The following is a 21,989-nucleotide window of genomic DNA, read 5'->3' on the forward strand; positions in this document are numbered from 1 at the left end:
AAATTTAATCTTTTTTTTTAATGAAGAAAAATACACAATAATTTAAATTTCGTATAATGTTTTTCAAAATCTTACCAAGCATTTCAACGGTTAAATGAAATAAACAAAAAAAAATCCCCACCTTAACTGGTTTAAAATGAAGCAAATCAATTCAACTAGGCGTCAGTTTGGCGAGTGAATTAAGTTTGATTATTTCCTTCAAGTTTTGTTCAGTGTCTTCCACTTGATTGTTATGAAGTTTTGAAATCAAGTGTGTGTAATTCAGTCTGGAATTGTCTGATAAAGTCTGGAATTGCAAGAGTCTGGAAGTATGAAAACCCTAAAAAAATGTCTGGTGGAAGATTAAAAAATCTGGAAGGTTGACATCACTGCATCAACGTGATCCGTCTCTCACAAAATTCGTTTGTAATCTGACTCATTTTTCTGTACTATGCGTGTTCTGCTCTTCTCCCAAATTTCTACACATTTTTTCTCCCATTTTAATTTTAATTCCTCTCTCATTTTGACATGATTGAGCAGAGTTGTCAGATTGCAAACCGCTCTTTTGGTGCTAGATGCTTTTTACAGTGTACCATTGTAGGGAATAAAGGTGAGATTAGAATGAGAAAAAGTATAACAAAAGAAGAAATCAAAATGGAAGAATGGCATCATTATTCAAATTTGGAGGCACATCTTCTCACTCAGTCACAGCGTTGCTAGATCTACGGATTTCTCCGTAGAACTTCGGTTTTTAAGCACTTCTAAGGATCTATGCTCGAAATCAATGAATTTTCAGCATTTCCTACGGATTTTCTACTGATTATCGAAAAAGTTATAGGGATTCTGCGGATAAACGAAAATTCTACCTGGCGACCAAAAAAAAGGTCCTCAAGTTTCATTTTTCCAAAATCAGCACATTTTTTGTTTTCCGCCAAAGCTTCGGATTTGAGCGGTTTGCAATCTGGCAACGCTGCTCAATCATGTCAAAATGAGGGAGGATTTAAAATGAAAATGAGAGAAAGATGTGAAGAGATTTGGGAGAAGAGCAGAACGCGAATAGTACAGAAAAATGAGTCAGATTACAAACGAATTTTGTGATAGACGGATCACGTTGATGCAGTGATGTCAACCTTCCAGATTTTTTGACCTTCCGCCTGACATTTTTTTTTCAGGTTTCTATATTTCCAGACTCTTGCAGTTCCAGACTTTACCAGACAATTCCAGACTTAATTTTAAAACACATGAATAGAAATTAATTTTTTTAAGTGTTATGGTTGAGGTGCCAGAATTTTTTCCGCACCTATACGGGTCGGATCAATCCTGGTAATTTTATCTAGAAACCTGGCAAAACTCGGGCATTTGCTTTCTAAATTGTCGACTAATAATCCGTGCAATATCCGGGCAAATTTGTTTAAAACCCACGAAATTATCAACAAAAATTAAGAAAAAAAACTTGAAATAAATCAGTTTATTCAAAATCGTATTTTAGGCTTCCAAAAAATCTTTCAAGATTGCTTTATAAAAATAGCTCGAAATTTTGATTTGTACGTATAAATAAAAGAATGTGCAACGCAATTGGTTTTTTTCTGTTTGATTTGGCAAATCGGGGCAAAATCCGGGCTGCTTTCTATGAAATTCTGGCAACCGGGACGGAGTGGACTTTTCCCAAATTTTGAATTAAATATCTGGGCAAACCCGGATAAAACCGGGCAATCTGGCAACCTTAGCTATAGTAGGCAATGATGAGAACTAGGAATCGAGAAGTAGAGGTATTTAAAAAGTTAAATTCTGCGAAAATATATGTGAAACTTGGAGTTAAGCATATTAAGCACGTCCCATCATTTGAAAGTCGCAGAAATTCTGCGTATTATACAATTATATGAGTAAAGTAATGAGCAATATACTATCTGCAAAATTGGGATCTGGCGACCGAAAATAAAGGTCACTAATTACGAAGATCACTATCGACATTTTTCTAAATCTTCCAGTCTTTTTTTCGAAAACAGTTGGCAGCTCTGCGTTGATTTCTCTTGAGCGAAAAATTGTAAGTTCAAATTAAGAGAAAATGGCGGAAATTTCGGCCGGTCTCGACAACCATTTTATAGCTTCTTGTTTGATAATATTAAGATGCTTAATCCCGTCTAAATTTAATGAAGATTTTTTTTTTATTCTGTGATTAATGAGTCAGGGTGTCCAACATTTTTTTTTTTTTTTTTGATCCGGAAACTGTTGAAATAATAATCAGGAAAAATCAGGCTACTTAAAAGCAAAGAAAATTTTGCACAAAATGATGACCTTGTTTTGGTCATTGCTCCACAGTTTTACTCAAATATGTGTTGTGAGCCTACTCGGTTGAATAATTTTACTGAATCAAAGCAATCGAAAGATTCCCTTTTATTACCTTTTTAAAATAAGAATTAAAGGGAATCTTTCGATTGCTCAAATCCAGACTCATTTTCACTTTTTATCTTCAGGGCTTGTGATATAGCTCAGTTGGCAAGTCTGTTGTCTCCTGAGTCGATGTCCGCGAGTTCGAGCCTAAGAGTAAACATCGAACACAGTTGTACTGGATAGTTTTTCAATAACGATCCGCCAACTGCAACGTTGATATAGTCGCGAATGCCATAAAGATGGTAAAACGACTATAATCGAAGCAAAAAAAACTTTTTATCTTCGGCAATGATGCCTAATCCAGTTCCTTACCAACCCTTTTTTCATCACATTTGAAAAAAACCAGGCAAAATCAGGCATATTTTCAAAAATCAGAGAGATTCAACGGCTTATCAGGTTGTCAGGCAAATCCTGAAAAATCAGGCACGTTGGCATCTCTGAAATGAGTTCATTCAACCATAAGTATTGCTGAAATTTACCGAAGAACGTTCTGTTCATTTTTTTAACGTGCACTAAGTAGGTTCAAATGTCTACAGCGATGCAAACTGAAATGAAGAAACCTGTTTGTTTGATAACCCTCGATAATAGTTTTTTTTTACTTTTTTGAAACAACTCACAGCACGACTAGATTGGTTTAATTTATTACAAAATAATGCACGTTCCATTTTGAACCACCTTATTATGATATGATATTATAAGATTTTTTCATTATCATAAGATTTTCTTCTTTTCCGAATTTATTCACAAATTTAACCTGCTACATTAAGATCAATTATGAAATTAGAACAAGTTACATTTCATCTGGTTGGAATTAACAGAAATCCGAGACAAGTTTACTCCAAGCTTAAAATAAATGTAACCAAAGGCGGCTCGCGGTTGTCCTTCGCGGATAAAGCAATATTTTTTCGAGAGCAGGGGAAACCCTCCGGTCAACGTCACGCGGTCTTCCAGTCCATCGTCGTCGTCGTCGTCATCTTAGTCGTTGTCAAGAATGGAATGTTTGCATACCTCAGGGCAATTTATGATTCCACTTGCTGCTCAACAAGCGTCTCAAGCCTACGCATATTCGCCGACCTGGGCCGATGCGGGATATCTTCAACCAACCCGAGCAGCTCCGATTCGCCTTGAGAAGGCCGTTCGTGTTTCGGCCGGACATTGGAACGTTCCGAATCGTTCCGAAACGCAAGGCACACAGCTGAGACTAGCTCAAAGGGCCGAAAACAAGTTCAACCATGACGAGTGTCCTCGAAGACTGCGCGAGAGATGGATGGCGACAAGTACGCAAGCAAGCGAGCGGGCGTACGCGTCGACCTAAAGTCTGAGGCGCAGCGCGCGACGGACAGCAGTGGAATTTTTATTTCTGCTGCCTCTGGGTTGGACTGCTGCTGACGATCAGGGCGCGAAATAAGGTCAGTTGTGAGGGACCCCCTGCCGAGAGTCGTGGGCTGGCATTCGCACATGCTCTTGGCGAGTTAACCAGTCCGCGCGTGGAGAAAGGGAATTCGTTGCTGCTGCCTGCTGGTGGAAAGTTATTGTTGTAACGCCTAGAGCGGTCCAGTTTCCAAGAAAGTTCCCATCAAAAGCGCAACTTCGCACCTGCCAAGTGCTAAGATTCATAGAAACCCAATTATCGTAGACTTCCACCAGCGATGGAGGCAGCGCCAAGGGGCGAAACCATTCCGGAAGATTTATCGTAGATTTATTCAAATTGAAGAATACCAGAAGCCTGAAGGGTTCTGCCTTTTGCCGACGACTTGGAGAGCGTTAGGAGAGACCCGACCGTAATGAAATATCGATAATTTATGACCAGGGCCTGGCAAAGTGCTCTCGCGGCGCGCAACCAACCTTCTCAATCGCGTGCGCGTGCATTAGCTTTAGTATGCTAAGTGTAAAACTATAACTATCGCACGCCTACCTCGCTTCACATCTACTACTGACTGCAGCAGTGCTGGTTTGACTTTCGAAATGCACCGCCTAGGACCCCGCGTACACGCACTTGGCTTAACTCGGTTGAGCCTGGTTTCAACCCTTTCCCGGATCGATTCTGAGGGTGCGGGGAAAATTTATCGATTCGTAATTGTTTACGTAATTAATTTCACGCCGCGCTTGCCTTTTCCCTAAACCTTAAGCCCAACCATCCCAACTTTCGAGTCCTTCAGATGCCGACCCGCAGCAAGATGTGTTATAATCACGCACGAGAAACCAATTTCCAAACGACGATGAATTGACCTCGCGATCTAGGACAGCTGGACAAGTGCGATCATTTCAAGAAAATCGGAACCAAAACACTCGGTAGGGGGTTTTCCCCGGAACGGTTCACGTGATCGCTTTTAATTGACTCGTAAAATGTTGCCAAATGTTTTCCAACCGTTTTTCCCAGAGATTGTATCAAAATAGACTACAAACCTTGATCGATCGGTCCGGATCGAACCGCTTCGGCAGGGCACCTGATACGCCCCCGCGCGCTCAAGCGAGCCTCACTGGCTGCTCGCCTTGAACGTTCAACCTGTCACCGAGCCAAGAATCGTAAGACAAAATTTATAAAAAAAACGCTAGATAACATCCATCCAAATATATACGGACCTCGTTCCGAGATGATCGTTTTGGGAACATAGAGCGAGCAGCTGCATTCTCGGCTAGCTGGCTAGCTGGCTAGCTGACAAGCTCATAACATGTCATTTGCTAGGTTTTTGGACCGGCTGCAGCTATGCAGCTTTTCTCTTGCCTTTTGGGGGCGTGTTTGTCAGCTTCTTCAGCTTTCTTGGGTAAGATTAACTAGAAGAAGAAAAAAAAAAGATCGCCGGTCAAAGGATATTGGTGTGAAGTCAGCTGTGAAGTTTCAATGTCTCTCGAGTAGCTATTTGTTAAAAATTGTTCCATAAAAAATCAATCAAATGTCTGGATTCAAATATAAAACGCCTAGATTTAGACTTTACATATTTCTACATTTTCCGGTTGTAAATTAAGAGTAAAAATAAAAACAGATTCCAGATTCAGATTTCAGATTTCAGATTCAGATTTCAGATTTAAATTTCAGATTCAGATTTCAGATTCAGATTTCAGATTCAGATTTCAGATTCAGATTTCAGATTCAGATTTCAGATTCAGATTTCAGATTCAAATTTCAGATTCAGATTTCAGATTCTGATTTCAGATTCAGATTTCAGATTCAGATAACAGATTCAGATTTCAGATTTCAGATTTCAGATTTCAGATTTCAGATTTCAGATTCAGATTTCAGATTCAGATTTCAGATTCAGATTTCAGATTCAGATTTCAGATTCAGATTTCAGATTCAGATTTCAGATTCAGATTTCAGATTCAGATTTCAGATTCAGATTTCAGATTCAGATTTCAGATTCAGATTTCAGATTCAGATTTCAGATTCAGATTTCAGATTCAGATTTCAGATTTCAGATTCAGATTTCAGATTCAGATTTCAGATTCAGATTTCAGATTTCAGATTCAGATTTCAGATTCAGATTTCAGATTCAGATTTCAGATTCAGATTTCAGATTCAGATTTCAGATTCAGATTTCAGATTCAGATTTCAGATTCAGATTTCAGATTCAGATTTCAGATTCAGATTTCAGATTCAGATTTCAGATTCAGATTTCAGATTCAGATTTCAGATTCAGATTTCAGATTCAGATTTCAGATTCAGATTTCAGATTCAGATTTCAGATTCAGATTTCAGATTCAGATTTCAGATTCAGATTTCAGATTCAGATTTCAGATTCAGATTTCAGATTCAGATTTCAGATTCAGATTTCAGATTCAGATTTCAGATTCAGATTTCAGATTCAGATTTCAGATTCAGATTTCAGATTCAGATTTCAGATTCAGATTTCAGATTCAGATTTCAGATTCAGATTTCAGATTCAGATTTCAGATTCAGATTTCAGATTTAAGTATTATGATTTTTTTTCTTGTTTTGAAATCCTTAATAAAAAAACTACTTAACCTCAATAAACTTGTTCGGAAAATAGGCACCTTTTTCGCGGTTAATTGTACCGTTTGGTTCAGCGCAATCCAGGTCAAGTGAACCACGCTACGAGGTATGCTTTGCTTCGAAGAGGTAGAAAGTACCTTTTTTGGATTTACGTTTTTTCTTTTTGTTTTGCTCAGTTCAGGTGATTTGGATTCTACATTTTTGTCAGCTCGATTCAGGTAAACTTTATCTCGTTGTGAGGTGAGTTTCACTTCGGTAAGGTTAAAGTAACCTTTGTGGATTTAACAAGCATTCACCTTTTTTATCTCAGTAAATTTTACCTTTTCATTATTTTCCGTGTAGATGAGTATCACAGCACTACACTCAACAAAAACTTCTTTGAATTTTCATATTAAAAGTTTTTTTTTTACATTTTAGTAAAATATATTTCAATTTTCTTCTTAAGTTTCATCAAATTCGGTCAACAAATTGCTACCTCTGGAGACAGACCGAAAAAAAAAAACAAGAGAGAGAGTGAGTGCTTTTGTTTACTCGTTTATATTTGTTTCGCGGGGACCGGTAGGTGCGAATTGATCTGCACTGCGCGGTTTGTTGTTGTCGTTTGGATCCGATACTTTTGCCGGCTGTCTGGCTGTAGGAAGCGATTCTCTTGGAGACCCGGCTTCGTCGTCATCGACACAGCTGCAAAGCCGCTGCGTAGTTCTCCTCTTTCCAATCAACCCCCTGTTGAAGCAAATTCGTTTTTGTGTGTGTATGTCTCTGTTCAGTGGGGTGAAAGCGAGACTGAAACTTGCACCGTTGAGGCTGCTAGGAAGAACAGACTTTAATATTGTGGAACTGGTTCTTCTACGCGGAGGGATGATGGCAATCAAATTTAGCATCGAAGCAGAACACCCGTTTGATGATCAACACACAGTTTGCGCTTGCTAGCTAGCTTGGGTCTACACCTTCGACAAGAAAATAAACCGCAGACAAACCACCGCTTCTCCAGCAGCCGCGATCTACCTCTTCTTTCTTGTTGTGATCGCACACACACTCTCTCTCTCCCCAAACTGATCTAATCTGCTTCGCTGCTGCTGTCGATCGATCTCGAGGCGGCCACTAATAAAGAGCGTAATTTATCTGCGCTGTATGTTGTTGAATGATTCCGCGAACGAAATTTGTCTGGTTAAAAGATCTATAAACAACAAGAAACCGAATCTTGCGCCCGGTCTGTGTTAGCGTTCCTGGCCGGGGCCACCGAAGTCGTTTGTTAATCCGTTTGGGGTGCGGGCGGATGATTTCTGTTATCGGTTTGCGATCGGGTGGAGTTTGAGAGAGCGAGAGGTAGGTGGCGCAGTCGTAGAAACGAGGGGTACGCAAATTTGTTTTTGCCGCGTGCCGCCATATGCTGCTGCACCTTGCTTTCTTTCTTTGCGGTCGCCGTCCGTTTGTGTCCGTGCGAATTCGCAAAAACAACACCGACCGCGCCGCTGCCTGGTACAAAGAAGTTTGGAACGACACGGTGCGCAAATTTAGGTGGAAAATATGCATCTGGTCGCGTTTGGAGGTGGGTCTCCGCGATCATATTGCGCCTCCTACACACACTAGAATACACTTTGGATGGTACGGACACCAGAAGATTGCGTGGTGGAGTTCAGAGAGGAATCTTTCGGAACGTGATATCGATTAATTGAGGCGCGGTCTCGATCAAAAGACATGCTTTGCTTGTTCACAGTCACTCGGGACCAGCGGCAAAAAGTCGGAACAAGCGCGGAGTTCCACTGGAGAAGATCCCGTTTGCAATCATCGGCAATTACCTGTTGTGTTTGAGTTGCGCAGAGCGACGGATCTGGGAAATCGGGATAGGAGCAGCGCCGTGCGGCGTGCTAAGTGTTTGTTTATTGATATATTTGACAGCTGAAAGTGCACCGAGCGAAGCAGATTGGCACACATGGCGGTACATGGTTCTGGGAAACCTGCCCTCATTAGCGAAAGGCATTCATCTCAGAAGCGATCTGTTTGGGTTTTGCGTTTCTTTGGAAAAACATTTTAGCTGGAACTGTACCGCGCACATTTTAGATCTGCAACTCGTGATCTGTTTGAGGAAAATCTGCAGCTAGAACCTGTCGCATTTAAATCGTAACCGTTTTTCATATGAATACATTCAAGTGAATACATTATAACGGCTGCTCATGGTTCCGATTTGTAAACAATTCTGAATCCAACAGAATGCTAGTTTTTCCAACAACAGTACATTTCGTTATTTTCAACGTCCTACCTCGTATTATTTATTTCCTGAAAACTCAACAATAAACTTACAAAAATCCTTTCTCTTCTCTATTACAGAAAGTACCATCGACGATCGATTCAAGCATCACCATCGGTTCCGGTTGATGTTCAACCTAACGGCCAACATCCCGCGGCACGAGAAGCTCCGAGCTGCGGAACTCATCCTAAACCGGGACGCGATCGAGGGTCAACGACCTGGCCTACGGCATCAGGTTTTGGTGTACGACATCGTCCGACCGGGCATCAAGGGCAAGCGGGCACCGCGGTTCCTGCTGATCGACTCCAAAACGGTCCGGATCAACGAAACGGGCAGCATAAGCCTGGATGTTATGCCGGCGGTCGAGCGCTGGATCCGATCTCCCAAGCAAAACCACGGCATCTTCGTGCAGATCACAAGCAAGGGATCCAAACGGAAATCGTTGGCACCCAGCGCAGTTCCCGAGCATCATCACGTGCGGTTACGAAGAAGTTTAGACGAAAGTCACGATAAATGGTCCCACAAACAGCCGCTTCTCTTCACATACACCGACGATGGCCGGCACAAGCAGCGGCCAATTCGAGACGCGATCAGCAACTCAAACCGGGCCCGGAGAGCTCCGATGAAAAACCGTCGGAGAAAAAACGGCAACGAAGCTTGCCAGCGGCGACCTCTCTACGTCGACTTCAGCGACGTCGGCTGGAGTGACTGGATTGTGGCGCCACCTGGCTATGAAGCCTACTACTGTCAGGGTGACTGTCAGTTCCCGATCGCAGATCACCTCAACACCACAAACCATGCGATCGTACAAACGCTGGTCAACTCCATCAGTCCCAGCTTAGCCCCCAAGGCCTGTTGTGTACCCACGCAGCTGTCCTCCATCTCTATGCTCTACCTGAACGAGCAGAACAAGGTCGTGCTAAAAAACTACCAGGACATGACCGTAGTTGGTTGCGGATGTCGCTAAACTCAAGCGGCGATCTTACTTCGACATTGTAAATTGTATCATAGCACTGGGTATCCTCTTAAAGAAGATACATTTCTAGATATGAAGTTAATCCGGCCGGGCCGTAGCTTAAGCAACTTCCCCTCCCCTCAACCAATCTCTTCCCCTACATGTACATTGTCCTTTCACCCCTCCTCCTAGCCACGTAAGAAGATTTGAATAGCAAGTCAATATCGAAATCGAACGATCGCGAAACCCAGAATGAATGCGAACTAGGCTGTTGTATAGGAACTCAATGTTATTTTTAACGCTAACTACTATTAGCAGAACCCACCCCAGTGTCGGTTGAAATTGTACAAAATTATCTCTTAGCTTTAGGAAAAAAAAACAAGTGCATGTCCTCAAGTGTGTATGAAAGTTGTTATTTTCGAGAGAGAAAATTGACACAGAAACCTAAGAAAAAACTGCTACATCATAAATACTTAACCATACTTTGTAAATAGTTTCCATGTTATCTGAGTAAAAAACAAAGTGGAATTAACTACTAGCAATAAAAATTTCAACTAAACCAACTCTTCAACAACAAACAGAAAATAAATCTGCCTATCATCAAACTGTACCGCAACTTAACTCCTTATTTATTTCAAGAATGTTTAGTTAGCCACAAACAGTTGGGGCATACAATTCCGATTTCGTGATAGGTTAAATCAATCCCACCTTTGGGATTGATTCTAGATCTAGATCAGACCAAGCAAAAACAATAAGCATCAAACCATAGGAAAAACCCGAGCAAACTTTTTCATTATAAACAATAGAAAGTAGAAGCAGTCGTTTTGTGTAAATTTGTGTATCATATAGTACCTGTATTATGTTTTTTTTATTGCTTAGAATATTACGATTATTTTTATTGACCGACGAATGTGCCGTGTGCGCCGAAGCAGAAACACTTATTTATTTATAAACGAAAAAAGTAACTGGACAAAGAAAATACAAACTACTGTGGAGCGAAGTGAGAGGAGCGAGAAGATAATAAAACTGTGTAAAATTTGCAAATGAAGCTGGATGAAATGTTCTTTTCATAACGATGACAGTCCCCTAGAAAAATTAAGGGCTCCGGAAATAGAAAATTAGTTCAGTATCCTGTTTTGAACGAGATGGTGGAAATATCTATCATTACAATTCGAACTTTAAACGTTAGAAAAAAGCGTCTATATAGTCCATTTTACCCAACAGCTATCTGGCCCAACGTAAACTCAGCGCCTATTTGCCCATTTGACCTAACTTATACACTCAATCGTATGAACCTGATCCCATCGTTTTGTTAGCCTCATATCTTTTTGCCTTTCTTTCAGAAAGGTATAGTTATCGGTCGATTAGGGAGATAATTAATTATGGGTCTTAGATATACTTTTATAGGTACCTATCGAATCAGCTCGACGAGCTTAGACGATGTCAGTGTATTTGTGTGTATTGGTGTGAATTTTTGTAAACTTTGTTCTCCACGATTTGGCGAAACTCGGCAGTACAGTAAAAATGATTTTTATCTTAAAAAAAATTGATTATTTTTCCACTTCAATCTATAAAAGAAAGAAAAAAAAAAACAAAATATCTTGAAAAATAAATTTTCATAGTAATTATCATCAAATCATCACTCCAAACAACGTGTCAATTTGGCTTGCTAGCCACAACCAGCAATCACTAATCAAGATTATCGTATATATGACGTCAAATTATACATGACGTAATATACACGATGGGCGCGCTTGCTGTGTATAGTGGTAAAAACAACAGCCTCCACTCCCACTCATGATGTCATCATCACGACAAAACGAGCGGGAGGAAGGAGTTGGAGGAATGAATAAAATTTCTAGCAATAATTTCAATTTTAGTTTTTGTACCAGTTCAGTAGTATTATTTTCAATCGATGGGTCTTGAACCCTACATCGCATTCTTCTGCAGCGATGGCGGGCTTCGATACGACGACGCAAGCGGGAATCTGTCAGATAATTTTGTAGTAAGTTTGGAAAAGGGCGAACGCGCCAAATGTAAACAAACCTAGCGTAACATTTCATTAGGGCGAAACTATCAGTTAGCTCGGAACAAAAAAAAAAGCTTTAGAAATTTCGGAACATCTGATCAAATCCTATTAAAAAATCTACGCTATCTATTGGCCCTACCCGAATAAAAAAAAATAACCCCATTTTAAATAGGCGTAATTTGACGTTCCAACCTGTTCCAACGAAAATGCATCAACAAAAAGTTTCACCCAATTTAATTTTATCAACTGTTTTAAAGTTTAAAGTGATTTTTTTTTTGTACATTTTTTCGTACGTTAATTTCAAGCTATTGAATTCCCTGGACTTTAAAGTATTTCTGATTTTAAACTTAATTTTAAAAAATCGGTTCCAATAGTGAGTATCAGAATTCAGATTAAAATCCAAAAATAAATACAATTCAGCGCTAGACGGGAGTCCAAAGCCGCCAATTGCAACAGCAGTAAAATTCGTCATGAACTTGAAGGAAGCAATTTTGCTTGGAGATGTATTTTTTGGAATCCTTGGCTATATTTAAACTAAAAATAATGTAATCTTATTCCATGCCATTCAATAAAGGTGCTGAAGACGCCTCGAATTATGCAACGCAAGAATAACCTTGGCTGGCATGTAGTTAATATCGAAAAACATCATTTAAATATCATTTGAACCAAAGATTATCATTGATTAAACTGATTAAACTACTTTATTTAAGATTTGTTTGTCTCATCGTTTAATAATATATTTAGTTACAATTGGATTTTGTTTCCTATTAACCCCGCAGGCCCATGCGGCCCTTATAAGATGGAAACCGATCAACGAAAGAATAATCGTAGCCAGATTCAGAACACAGGTATGAAACCTTACAATGGTCCAGTGTTATGCGCCAACTGACGTTGCCGATTTGCAGGAGAAATTGCAGTTTTACAGTCAACTGAACAGCGTGGTAGAGAGAATTCCGAAGGGTGACATTCAAATCCATTTGGGCGACTTCAACGCAAAGATTGGCTCCGACAATCAGGACCTTGAGCACATCATGGGGCGCCATGGCCTAGGACAGATGAGCGAAAACGGAGAGCTGTTTGTAAAATTTTGTGGCAACAACAACATGGTGATCGGAGGATCGCTCTTCCCCCATCGACCAGCACATAAGGTCACTTGGGTATCCCGAGATGGCCGAACAGAAAATCAAATTGACCACATCTGCATCAGCCGAAAATGGAGAAGGAGCCTTTTTGATGTCCGCAACAAACGAAGCGCAGACACTGCATCTGACCATCACCTCGTCCTTGGCGAGATACGACTGAGAGTTGCGCGTGTCCAACGGCGCGAGGAGAAAGTCGGGTGTCGATACGACGTCCGCCGGTTGGAGAATCCAGAGGTAAAAAGGGCATACGTTGAACAGCTAGAATCCCGAGTCTCGGGGTTGCCGACAGACGGAACAGTCGAAGAACAATGGTGTGGAATCAAGAATGCCTTTATCACGACGAGCCATGGTACTCTCGGTAAAGTTTGTGGGAGACGAAGTGAATGGATGTCGGATGAAACCTGGAGGATGATCGATGATCGGAGAAAGGCGAAAGTCGGAATTAAGCAGGCATGTACCGGGTCAGCCAAAGCAGCCGCCCGCTTACGATATGCGGAGCTGGAAAAGGAAGTTAAACGAGCTTGTAGACGAGACAAGAGAGCCTAGACAAACTCCCTAGCCGGAGAGGGAGAAAGAGCCGCCGCCATTGGAGATATCCGATTATTATATGATATTTCTCGCCGCCTTAGTGGTGCAAGGACTAATGCAAGAATGTCGCTGAAAGACCGAGCAGATCAGCTGATGACAGATCGAAAAGATCAGCTCAAGCGTTGGACTGAGCATTTTGATCAACTCTTCCGAGTTACAAATAGCAATGGCCAACAGAATCCGCAGCTCGAGGCGCCAACAGTAAGTCGCATTAATGGCGTAAACTCGGAAGCGCCCTCGCTGGCTGAAATAGAAGCGGCAATCAAGGACACGAAATCCAACGAAGCGCCTGGAATCGATTGCATTCCTGCTGAAATGCTGAAAGCCGACCCTGCCCTGTCAGCACAAATGTTACACCGTCTTATCACTGACATTTGGGATACTGCAACATTCTCGGCCGACTGGATGCAGGGTATCCTCGTAAAGATCCCGAAGAAAGGAGACCTGAGAGAGTGCGGTAACTGGCATGGCATAACTTTGATCTGTACAACCCTCAAAGTACTCTGCAAAGTGATCCTGAACAGGATCCAGGAGAAGATCGACGCTACACTCCGACGGCAACAAGCTGGATTCCGATCCGGACGTGGACCACATCACAACGCTACGAATAATACTGAAACAAATCAACGAATTCCAGGACTCTCTTCTGCTGGTGTTCGTTGATTTCGAAAAAGCATTTGACCGACTGAACCACGAAAACATCTGGGCAGCTCTTAGACGACGAGGGGTCCCAGAGAAACCAGTCTATCTCATCGAAACACAGGCATTTTCGTGCAAGTTCTTGCACGACGGTGTCTTGTCCGAATCAATCCCAGTAACTGCTGGAGTGAGACAAGGATGTATTTTGTCACCGTTGCTTTTTCTCATCGTATTGGATGAGATCTTGACTGGATCGATTGGCTGCAGACCAGACCGAGGATTGCCGTGGAATCCTTCAGCAATTGAGCAACTGAACGACCTTGACCTGGCAGACGATATTGTTTTGCTCGCCCAAACACAACATGCAGAGCAAACACGACGACCTCACCGAAAGCTCCAAGGCAGCAGGTCTCAAAATCAATGTCGGAAAGACCAAGTCGATGGAAATCAACACAGAAAATCGATCCAATTTCGTAGTAGCTGGACAACAGGTTGAGAAAGTGGAGTGCTTCCAGTATCTTGGTAGCCAGATAACGCCTGATGGTGGTACCAATAAGGACATCGAAACTCGGATCAGAAAAGCCCGATTTGCGTTTGCGAGTCTCCGAACATCTGGCGCTCACGCCAGATCTCTCTACGAACTAAGATCCGAATCTTCAACTCAAACGTCAAATCCGTATTGCTGTACGGGTGTAAAACTTGGTGCACATATGCGATGACGACGTGAAAACTGCAAGTTTTTGTGAATCGCTGCCTGCGGAACATCCGCGCTTGGTGGCCTGGCAATTGGATCTCAAACGTGGAACTTCATCGCCGGTGTCATCAGAAGGCGCTAGAAATCGAGATTCGGGAACGTAAGTGGAGATGGATTGGGTACACGCTGCGAAAAGATGAAAACGAGATTTGCAGAGAGACGCTTGACTGGAATCCAGAAGGGCATCGAAGAAGAGGCAGGCCAAAAGCTCGTGGCGGCGAAGTCTAGCCGCTGAAATCCGCACAGTTGAAGGTTCTCGAACCTTGGCTGGCAGCAAGTGAAGACGCTGGCTCCGGATCGCCAGCAGTGGAGATTTTTTATCTCAGCCCTATGCGTCGGTCAATCGGCGCCAGACCCTTAGGTAGGTAGGTAGGTAGGCATTTAGATAAACATATTAAGAAGCAACTACTCGATGTGTCCACCTTCGCTCTCGACTTCTCTTTCCAGGCGAGATCGGAACCGTGAGCCTCTAAAATTGAAGCCCACGCCTCAGAGATGGAAGCCTTCAGAGATTCAACACTTGGGTGAGTGAATTCACAGGCCTTCGTTTTAATATAAACTCATATCAACATGTCGAAAAAGCACAAATCCGGACTGCTCGGAGGCCAGAGACTCTTTGGTTAAAACTTCAGATTATTCTCCCACCTGTGTTTGGTCCTTTTGAGGTATGGTATATATGGCATGGGCTCCACGTGTTGGACTACAACATTTTGGTGATCATCAAAGTTTGCCCGACTCCACGGAAGCATCTGATTTTTCAAAATGATCACGTAGACTTCAGTTTTAACTATTACTCCAGTTTTTATGATAACAAGAGGCATGACTCTGGTGGAAGACCTGGAGGTAAACTTAAATTTCACAATCTCTGGAATACCCTTAGCCTTCATTGGAGGAATATACTGACCCGTACGTGAATTGGACATCAATCGAAAAAAGTTTCTCGTCACAAGAACACAACAATTAGCTGCAGCTTCATCAATTTAGACAGAAATCGCTTTGGGTGCTCAAGCCGCAGTGCTTAAATTCGTGCCGTTATCAAATGTCGCTTTGCTCTTGCCTTTGATGGTGCATTAAAGTCATTTTTGATCAATCATTTCATGGTATAATTTGAAATATCCGCTTCCTTAGTCAGCCTCCGGAGTAATCTTCCTGGATTCCGATGATGATATTGAATTAGGTGGAATTGAACAATTTAACTTAACATTTCTCAAGTAACTTTGAAATTAAAACCTAGCTGGTAGAAATATTTTTAAAAAAACCTCATGAAAACATGGTACCTATACAAGAATGAATTCCGAACCAAATACATTCAATATCAATTCCTCTCGTATCAAGGGTCGTTCCGATGAGTCCCTGAGCTGCTCTTTTGAGGAACTCACTCAAAACATCATAATCACTGCAATTATCGGTGGTCATCGCCTGGTATCCCAAATGAGCCCACAAAGCGAAGGGATACCTTCCGTTGTTGCTGCTGCTGGTGGTTTGGAAGATTTTGTTCTTTTTTTGTGTTATTTCAACCTCAGCCTCCGTTCATCATCATTCAGCCAGGGTCGCGAGAGGAAGTGGGAGGATCTGGTTGGACCCAAACCGCTCATAAGTCATGTAAGATATTTTTCAACATGTTTGATGATGTTGTAGAAGAATAACCGGCCGGCCGGCGCGGCGGTGGCTCCTCTTCTTCTGGAGCGATGAGGGCATTTCTGGAACATATTGCGTCTTGGTCTTTTAAAACTGTTCCTATACCTACCTTCCGATCACAGGCCATTCTTTGCTGGGTCAGTTTAAGACTAATGAAGTAAAATCTTTCCGCTTGTGCTTGTGCTGAGTCGGACTGGGCTGGGAAAGTCCGATCCTACCCGCGGGAAGGTGATCCGGGGAAGTTGAGGCCGGCTGAGGCCATATCTACTGATGAATGTATGTTTTTCGCGTTGCCGGAGAGCGGCTTGTTTTCAGCTTCAGGTTATTTTCAGGGACTCGTCGATGGTTGTTTCATTTTATTACACACGATCTTTTGGATTGGAATTCTTTGGGAGCATTTCCCCCCAGAGAACCCACACGCAGCCAGCCGGGGATCGTTCAGGTTCCGACTCCCGGCCAACAGAAATGAGCCAAATCGGCGGCGCTGATGGGTTAATAAAAAGAAGACATACTGTCTGCTGCTTTTAATACAAGTCAACTGGCCGATAAGTATAACGCAAAAAATGGAGCTTTTAATGGAGAGATATTAATCCCCGGGAAGGAAAAAATATGGCAATATTTGAGCGCACTCAGTCATGGTGGTCTTTGGACCTGGGACTTGGAAAGCTTTTTTTTTACTTCTGCGGGTTTCTTCAGTTCAGCATTCATCATCGAGAGTTTAATGTGCATTTTATAAATAAACATCATACTGATCAAACTTTGTATTTGTACACGTTGATGCGTTGTTCACATCAGAGAATAAAATGTTAAGTATTTTTCTTTTAATAAACTTTCACTTACGACGTCTTTTCGTGAACACATCGCAAACACTGAACAAATACTCTGGGTTGGGATAAATAACCCTTTATTATGCCCTTGACTCTAAAATTATTATCAGTTGACAATTTCATGAATCTCCACGTTTTTGCCTTTCTTACAGAAAGGTAAAGGTATCGATCGATTCGCATATAATTGATTGTAGGTCTTTGACCTATCCTAATAGGTACCTATCGAATCAGCTCGACGAGTTCTTTCGATGCCAAAATAGACAAAAGTTAACAAAATTGTCGAAATGGAAAAAAAATTACATATTTGACAAATTATACAAAATTGACGTTTTTTACCAAATGTACAAAATTGATGAAATTGATAACATTGATAAGATTTACAGTATTTACAAAATTGACAAAATTGGCAAAGTTGTCAGATTTGACGAAATTTAAAAATTGATTTAATTGACAAAATCACCAAATTTGAAAAGAAAAAATGAGCAAAATTAACAAAAATTGACCAAATTAACAACATTAACGAAATAGGAAAAGATGAAATAGACATTTGTCTATTTTGAATAAATAAAAAAAATGGACAAAATTCATTCAGAAGACAGAAACGAGGATATGACAAAACTGGACAAAATTTTAAAATTAACAAAATTTATCAAATTTACAAAATTGATAAAATTGACAAAATCAACATCAATGATAAAATTTGAAAACTTTGGCAATATTGATAAAATTAAAGAAATTGACAACAGTGACAAAGATAACAAAAAACACGAACGTGATAAATATGACAAAAGTAACAAAAGTACAAGAAAAAAATATCAAATGACAAAATGTGAAAAATTACAAAATCGTCAAAAATTAAAAAAAAATGACAAAGTTTGCTGGCAAGTATGACGTATTTTCACATAATTGACTAAATTTTAAAATCTGACAAGATTGACAAAGTTGACATAATTGATCCGTATGAAAAAAATTGGCATGAATGAGTAATTCACAAAGCTGACGAAAATTACAAAATTGACTAAATTTGCAAATATGACATTGTTGACTTAAAGGTAAAAATTAATTTAATAGACAAAATTGACCAACATAGAAAAATAGACAAAATTGGCGATATAGACATATTTGACAGAAATACAAAACAGGCAAAGTTGACAAAATTTAGATGAATGACAATTTTGACAAAATTGACTACAGTGACAAAAATGACATTAATGACAAAAGTGAAAATATTTGCAAAAGTGACAAATTGGTCAAATTCAAACCAAATTTACAAGATGAAAGAGAGGAACCAAACTGACAAAATTGACAAGATTGACAACATTTCAAATGTCAATTTTGGCAATTTTGTTAATTTTATCATTTTTTTTTGTTGAATAGGTTAATGTTGTGAATTGTGTCATTGAAGTTATTATTGTCCATTTTGTCAATTTTGTACATTTTTTTTAATGTATTGTAAACTGGGGGAAATTTTTGCAGATTATCATCATTAACTAAGTCTGAAGTTAAAATATCTGAAAACTATTTTCTACGTTTGAAAGCCTATAAATTGAGTTTTAAATACGCTAAATTTGGTTTGTAATTTGACATTTATTCATATTACTTAAAATGTAGTTTTAATGTTTTTTTCGAGGACTCACAAACAAACACCTCTCCTGATGAAATTATAGCATTTAGATTAAGCTTGCCAGATTGCCCGGTTTTATCCGGGTTTGCCCGGATATTTGATGCAAAATTTCGAGAAAGTCCGGTCCAGCCCGGTTGCCCGGATATCGTGAAAAAAGTCCGGATATTGCCCGGATTTTATCACAATTTTCACAAAGAAACCAAAAAAAAAATCAAAGTTTTTGGATAAGTTTCAGCAAAATCGATTAACGGTATGTAAATTTTCAACGGTTGTTTCAAATAATTTCACTGATTTACTTTTATAAACCTTTAAATATTTAAGTGTTCCAAAAAGTTTTTGGAAGTCTGCAATTACATGAATAAAATATTAATTTCATTTTTTTTTTGCATTTTTTCTTTGCTTGTATATATAATAACACCTAAATTTTGCCCGGTTTTTGGATTTGAAAAATTGAAATCCATGCCGGATTTTGCCAAGTTTTTTTGAAAAAATACCCGGAATTGCTAGGCCCGGATGGGAGTGGAAAAAATTCTGGCAACCTTAATTCAGATGCAAATGGGCTTTTTTTTATATAAACATGTATCTTAGTATTTAGTTTTAGAGTTATTTTTATGGTCATTCTATGATAAATTTTGGATATTTAAAAAAACAGACATTTTATATGAGAAAATCTGTATCGAACAAATTGCTAAAAACCCTATCTAATGGTTAATTTTGAATAAAAAAAAAACATAGGAACAGTGGAAGGACCTAGGGAATTGCATGGAGGTAAAATTTCATTCGTTTTTGAGGCCTAAAAATATTGGGAAATGCTAATATTTTTTGCCCCTAAATGTATGCAGCAACATTGTCCATCTTTTGAGTAATATTTGTTTTTGAAAGAAAACGTCGAAAAATTCAATTTAATCAAATAAAAAAATACTGTTGTTGATGGTTTAAGCCTTTTCTGCTAATTGGCATCAAAACAATAATTTTGAAGTTGTTGAGATACGTCAAACCATAGTGAAGTTACCCCGAAACGTGAAATCTGGTTTTGTAACAAACATTTAAAACTTTTTAGTATTACAAAAAAGCAACCTTTTCCAAAATATTCGAAAATGAATTAAAAATTTATCAATTTTCTCCCAGTTTACGGTATGTAATTAATTATGTCAATTTGGTCAATTCAATCAATTCAATCAATTCTGTCATTTTGGTAAATTATGGCAGTTTTTTCAATTTTGTCAATTCAGCCAAACTGTCCATTTTTGTCAATTTCATCAATTTTGTATTTTATTTACCAATTTGTATATTTTGTTATTTGGACAGTTTTTCAATTTTATCTATTTTGCCATTTTTGTCAATACTGTCAGTTTAATGATTTTTTTATGTCATTTATTGAAAATTTGACTGTTTTTATCAAATTGGTCAGCTTTGCCAATAATGGCAATTCTAAACTTTTAAATGAATTGAAAAAAAAATTGATAAATGTGTCATTTTTGTCAACTTTGTCAATTTTACCAGTACCATTTGGTAAATATTTCTCAATATTGTAAGCTTTGTCAATTTGTTTTCGAAAATTTAACGATTTTGTTATTTGGTCGTTTTTTTTTTAAATTTTCGTAAATTTTGTAAGTACTGACATTTATGTCAATTTTTATCAATTTGGCAAATTTTGTGATTTTTGTTTATTCTGTCAACTAGGTTGTTTTGTAGCCATTTCGTCAAGTCTGTCAATCTTGTCGATTTTGTCAATCTTGTAATTCTTGTTAATTGTGTTAATTTTGTAGTAATTCGTCAATTTGTAACGGGTATGCCAAGTCGAAACAATTAATTTATAATTTTGCTGAATCTGTAGGCCACCGACCACTTTCTTATTTTGGCATCAGGTGAATGACCTCTTTGGGGGGCTTTTGTAAACTTATTTTGGCAAAGCAAAAGTTGGGCCTCTGTTATTCGGGTCCAGAAGGGGAAGACGAGGACTACTCGAAGAATTCGCGAATTGGGATGTAATTGTTTGACTTCGCGATTAGACTTGTTCGTATCGGGTAGTTCCGATTGCGAAGTCAAGCTAGATCGGGTCGATCAGCGGACGATTGAGACTCCAAGCTCCCTTACGTCTGGTGATCAGAAGTGTCAGGATCGAGTAGTTTTTCAATTTCAATAGCGAATAGGTAATTAAAGTCAGAGTGTGGTTCCGAGACCAGGTGTCCCTTATTTAAAAAGCCCTCTTTTTCGCTTTAGTCTGTGCTAGGTAAAGGAAGCTTAGTATAGTGCAGTGCAATCAAGTGGTGCATTTGAGTAATAGGTAGGTGGAGACCCAAATGGGTCAAATTAGCAACCCGAACCGCTAAATAAGTAGACCCGAAATGCGTATAACCCGACCATCAGCCACAGGTACGCACACTCATCGCAGCATCCACCCTAGAAGACGGACAGCGGGCCTGTCGCGAGCCACAGCGGGGTCCCGCAATATCAACTCCCACCAGTTTGGCCAACCATACATCCAGCCACCTTGAAGCGCGGCAGCACAGCCACCCACGCCGCGAGTGGCCGACAGCAGGCTGGTTAGCGGCTGTACAAGGTGCTTTTTGCACTTTCTGGCCGGAAAATCTAGTTTTTCGGACTGGCGAGCGGACAAAAGTAGCCTTTTAACCACCCACGAGGTGGAAAAAACCGGAAAATTAATCAAAAATCAAATGATTTTTCCTCGCAAATTCTCTAAGTTATTTTGCGAGAAACCAAGCGTCTCCACCGAAATGCACTGCTAGTTAGGAGTTTTGAAAGAGGGAAAATTTGTTAGGCCCAACAGTATTATGTAAACACTACACGACACACATCAAAGTCAATAAATCGAAATCAATTATTGTAATGGAATAGCGATTATTTTTGCAATGATCGACTGATTGGGATAACTGGAAAGGGAGTCACACGTTGTTCGTTGTTCGGGATTTATTTATGTTTCTTTACTGCGGAGATTGGCCGCGAATTCAATCGATTTCTGTCTCTTCTGACCCAGGTAAGGGGTTTGGTCTCGTCCGATGATTAGCACCCCTAGCTTGCTTTCGTAACGAACAGCTAACTCCTATTTCCATGTATTTCTCCCGGGTTTTGTCTCGACTTCGGGGCGGCCCTTAGGGGTCGAAGTACGGATCCCTTTTTAGAGTCCCTTCCGCTTCTTTCCCAAAATCGGGAATCAAAAGGAACTCGCGACCGAGTCTCATCAGCTGGGCAAGATAAGAAA

General features: G+C 40.0%; 1 protein-coding gene across 2 annotated transcripts in view; it reads left to right on the plus strand.

The window, feature by feature from the left end:
• Positions 1–10,569, plus strand: part of LOC129745938 (protein decapentaplegic) — a 137,874-nt gene extending 127,305 nt beyond the window's left edge. For both annotated transcript variants that reach the window (XM_055739339.1, XM_055739338.1), the window contains exon 3: positions 8,651–10,569. In XM_055739339.1, coding sequence (XP_055595314.1) covers positions 8,651–9,537 — 887 coding nt within the window. In that variant the 3' untranslated portion in view covers positions 9,538–10,569. The remainder of the gene's footprint in view (positions 1–8,650) is intronic.
• Positions 10,570–21,989: the final 11,420 nt, after the last annotated feature.

The sequence above is a fragment of the Uranotaenia lowii genome, chromosome 2, assembly GCF_029784155.1.
Source record: "Uranotaenia lowii strain MFRU-FL chromosome 2, ASM2978415v1, whole genome shotgun sequence".
NCBI classification, from domain to species: Eukaryota; Metazoa; Arthropoda; class Insecta; order Diptera; family Culicidae; genus Uranotaenia; species Uranotaenia lowii.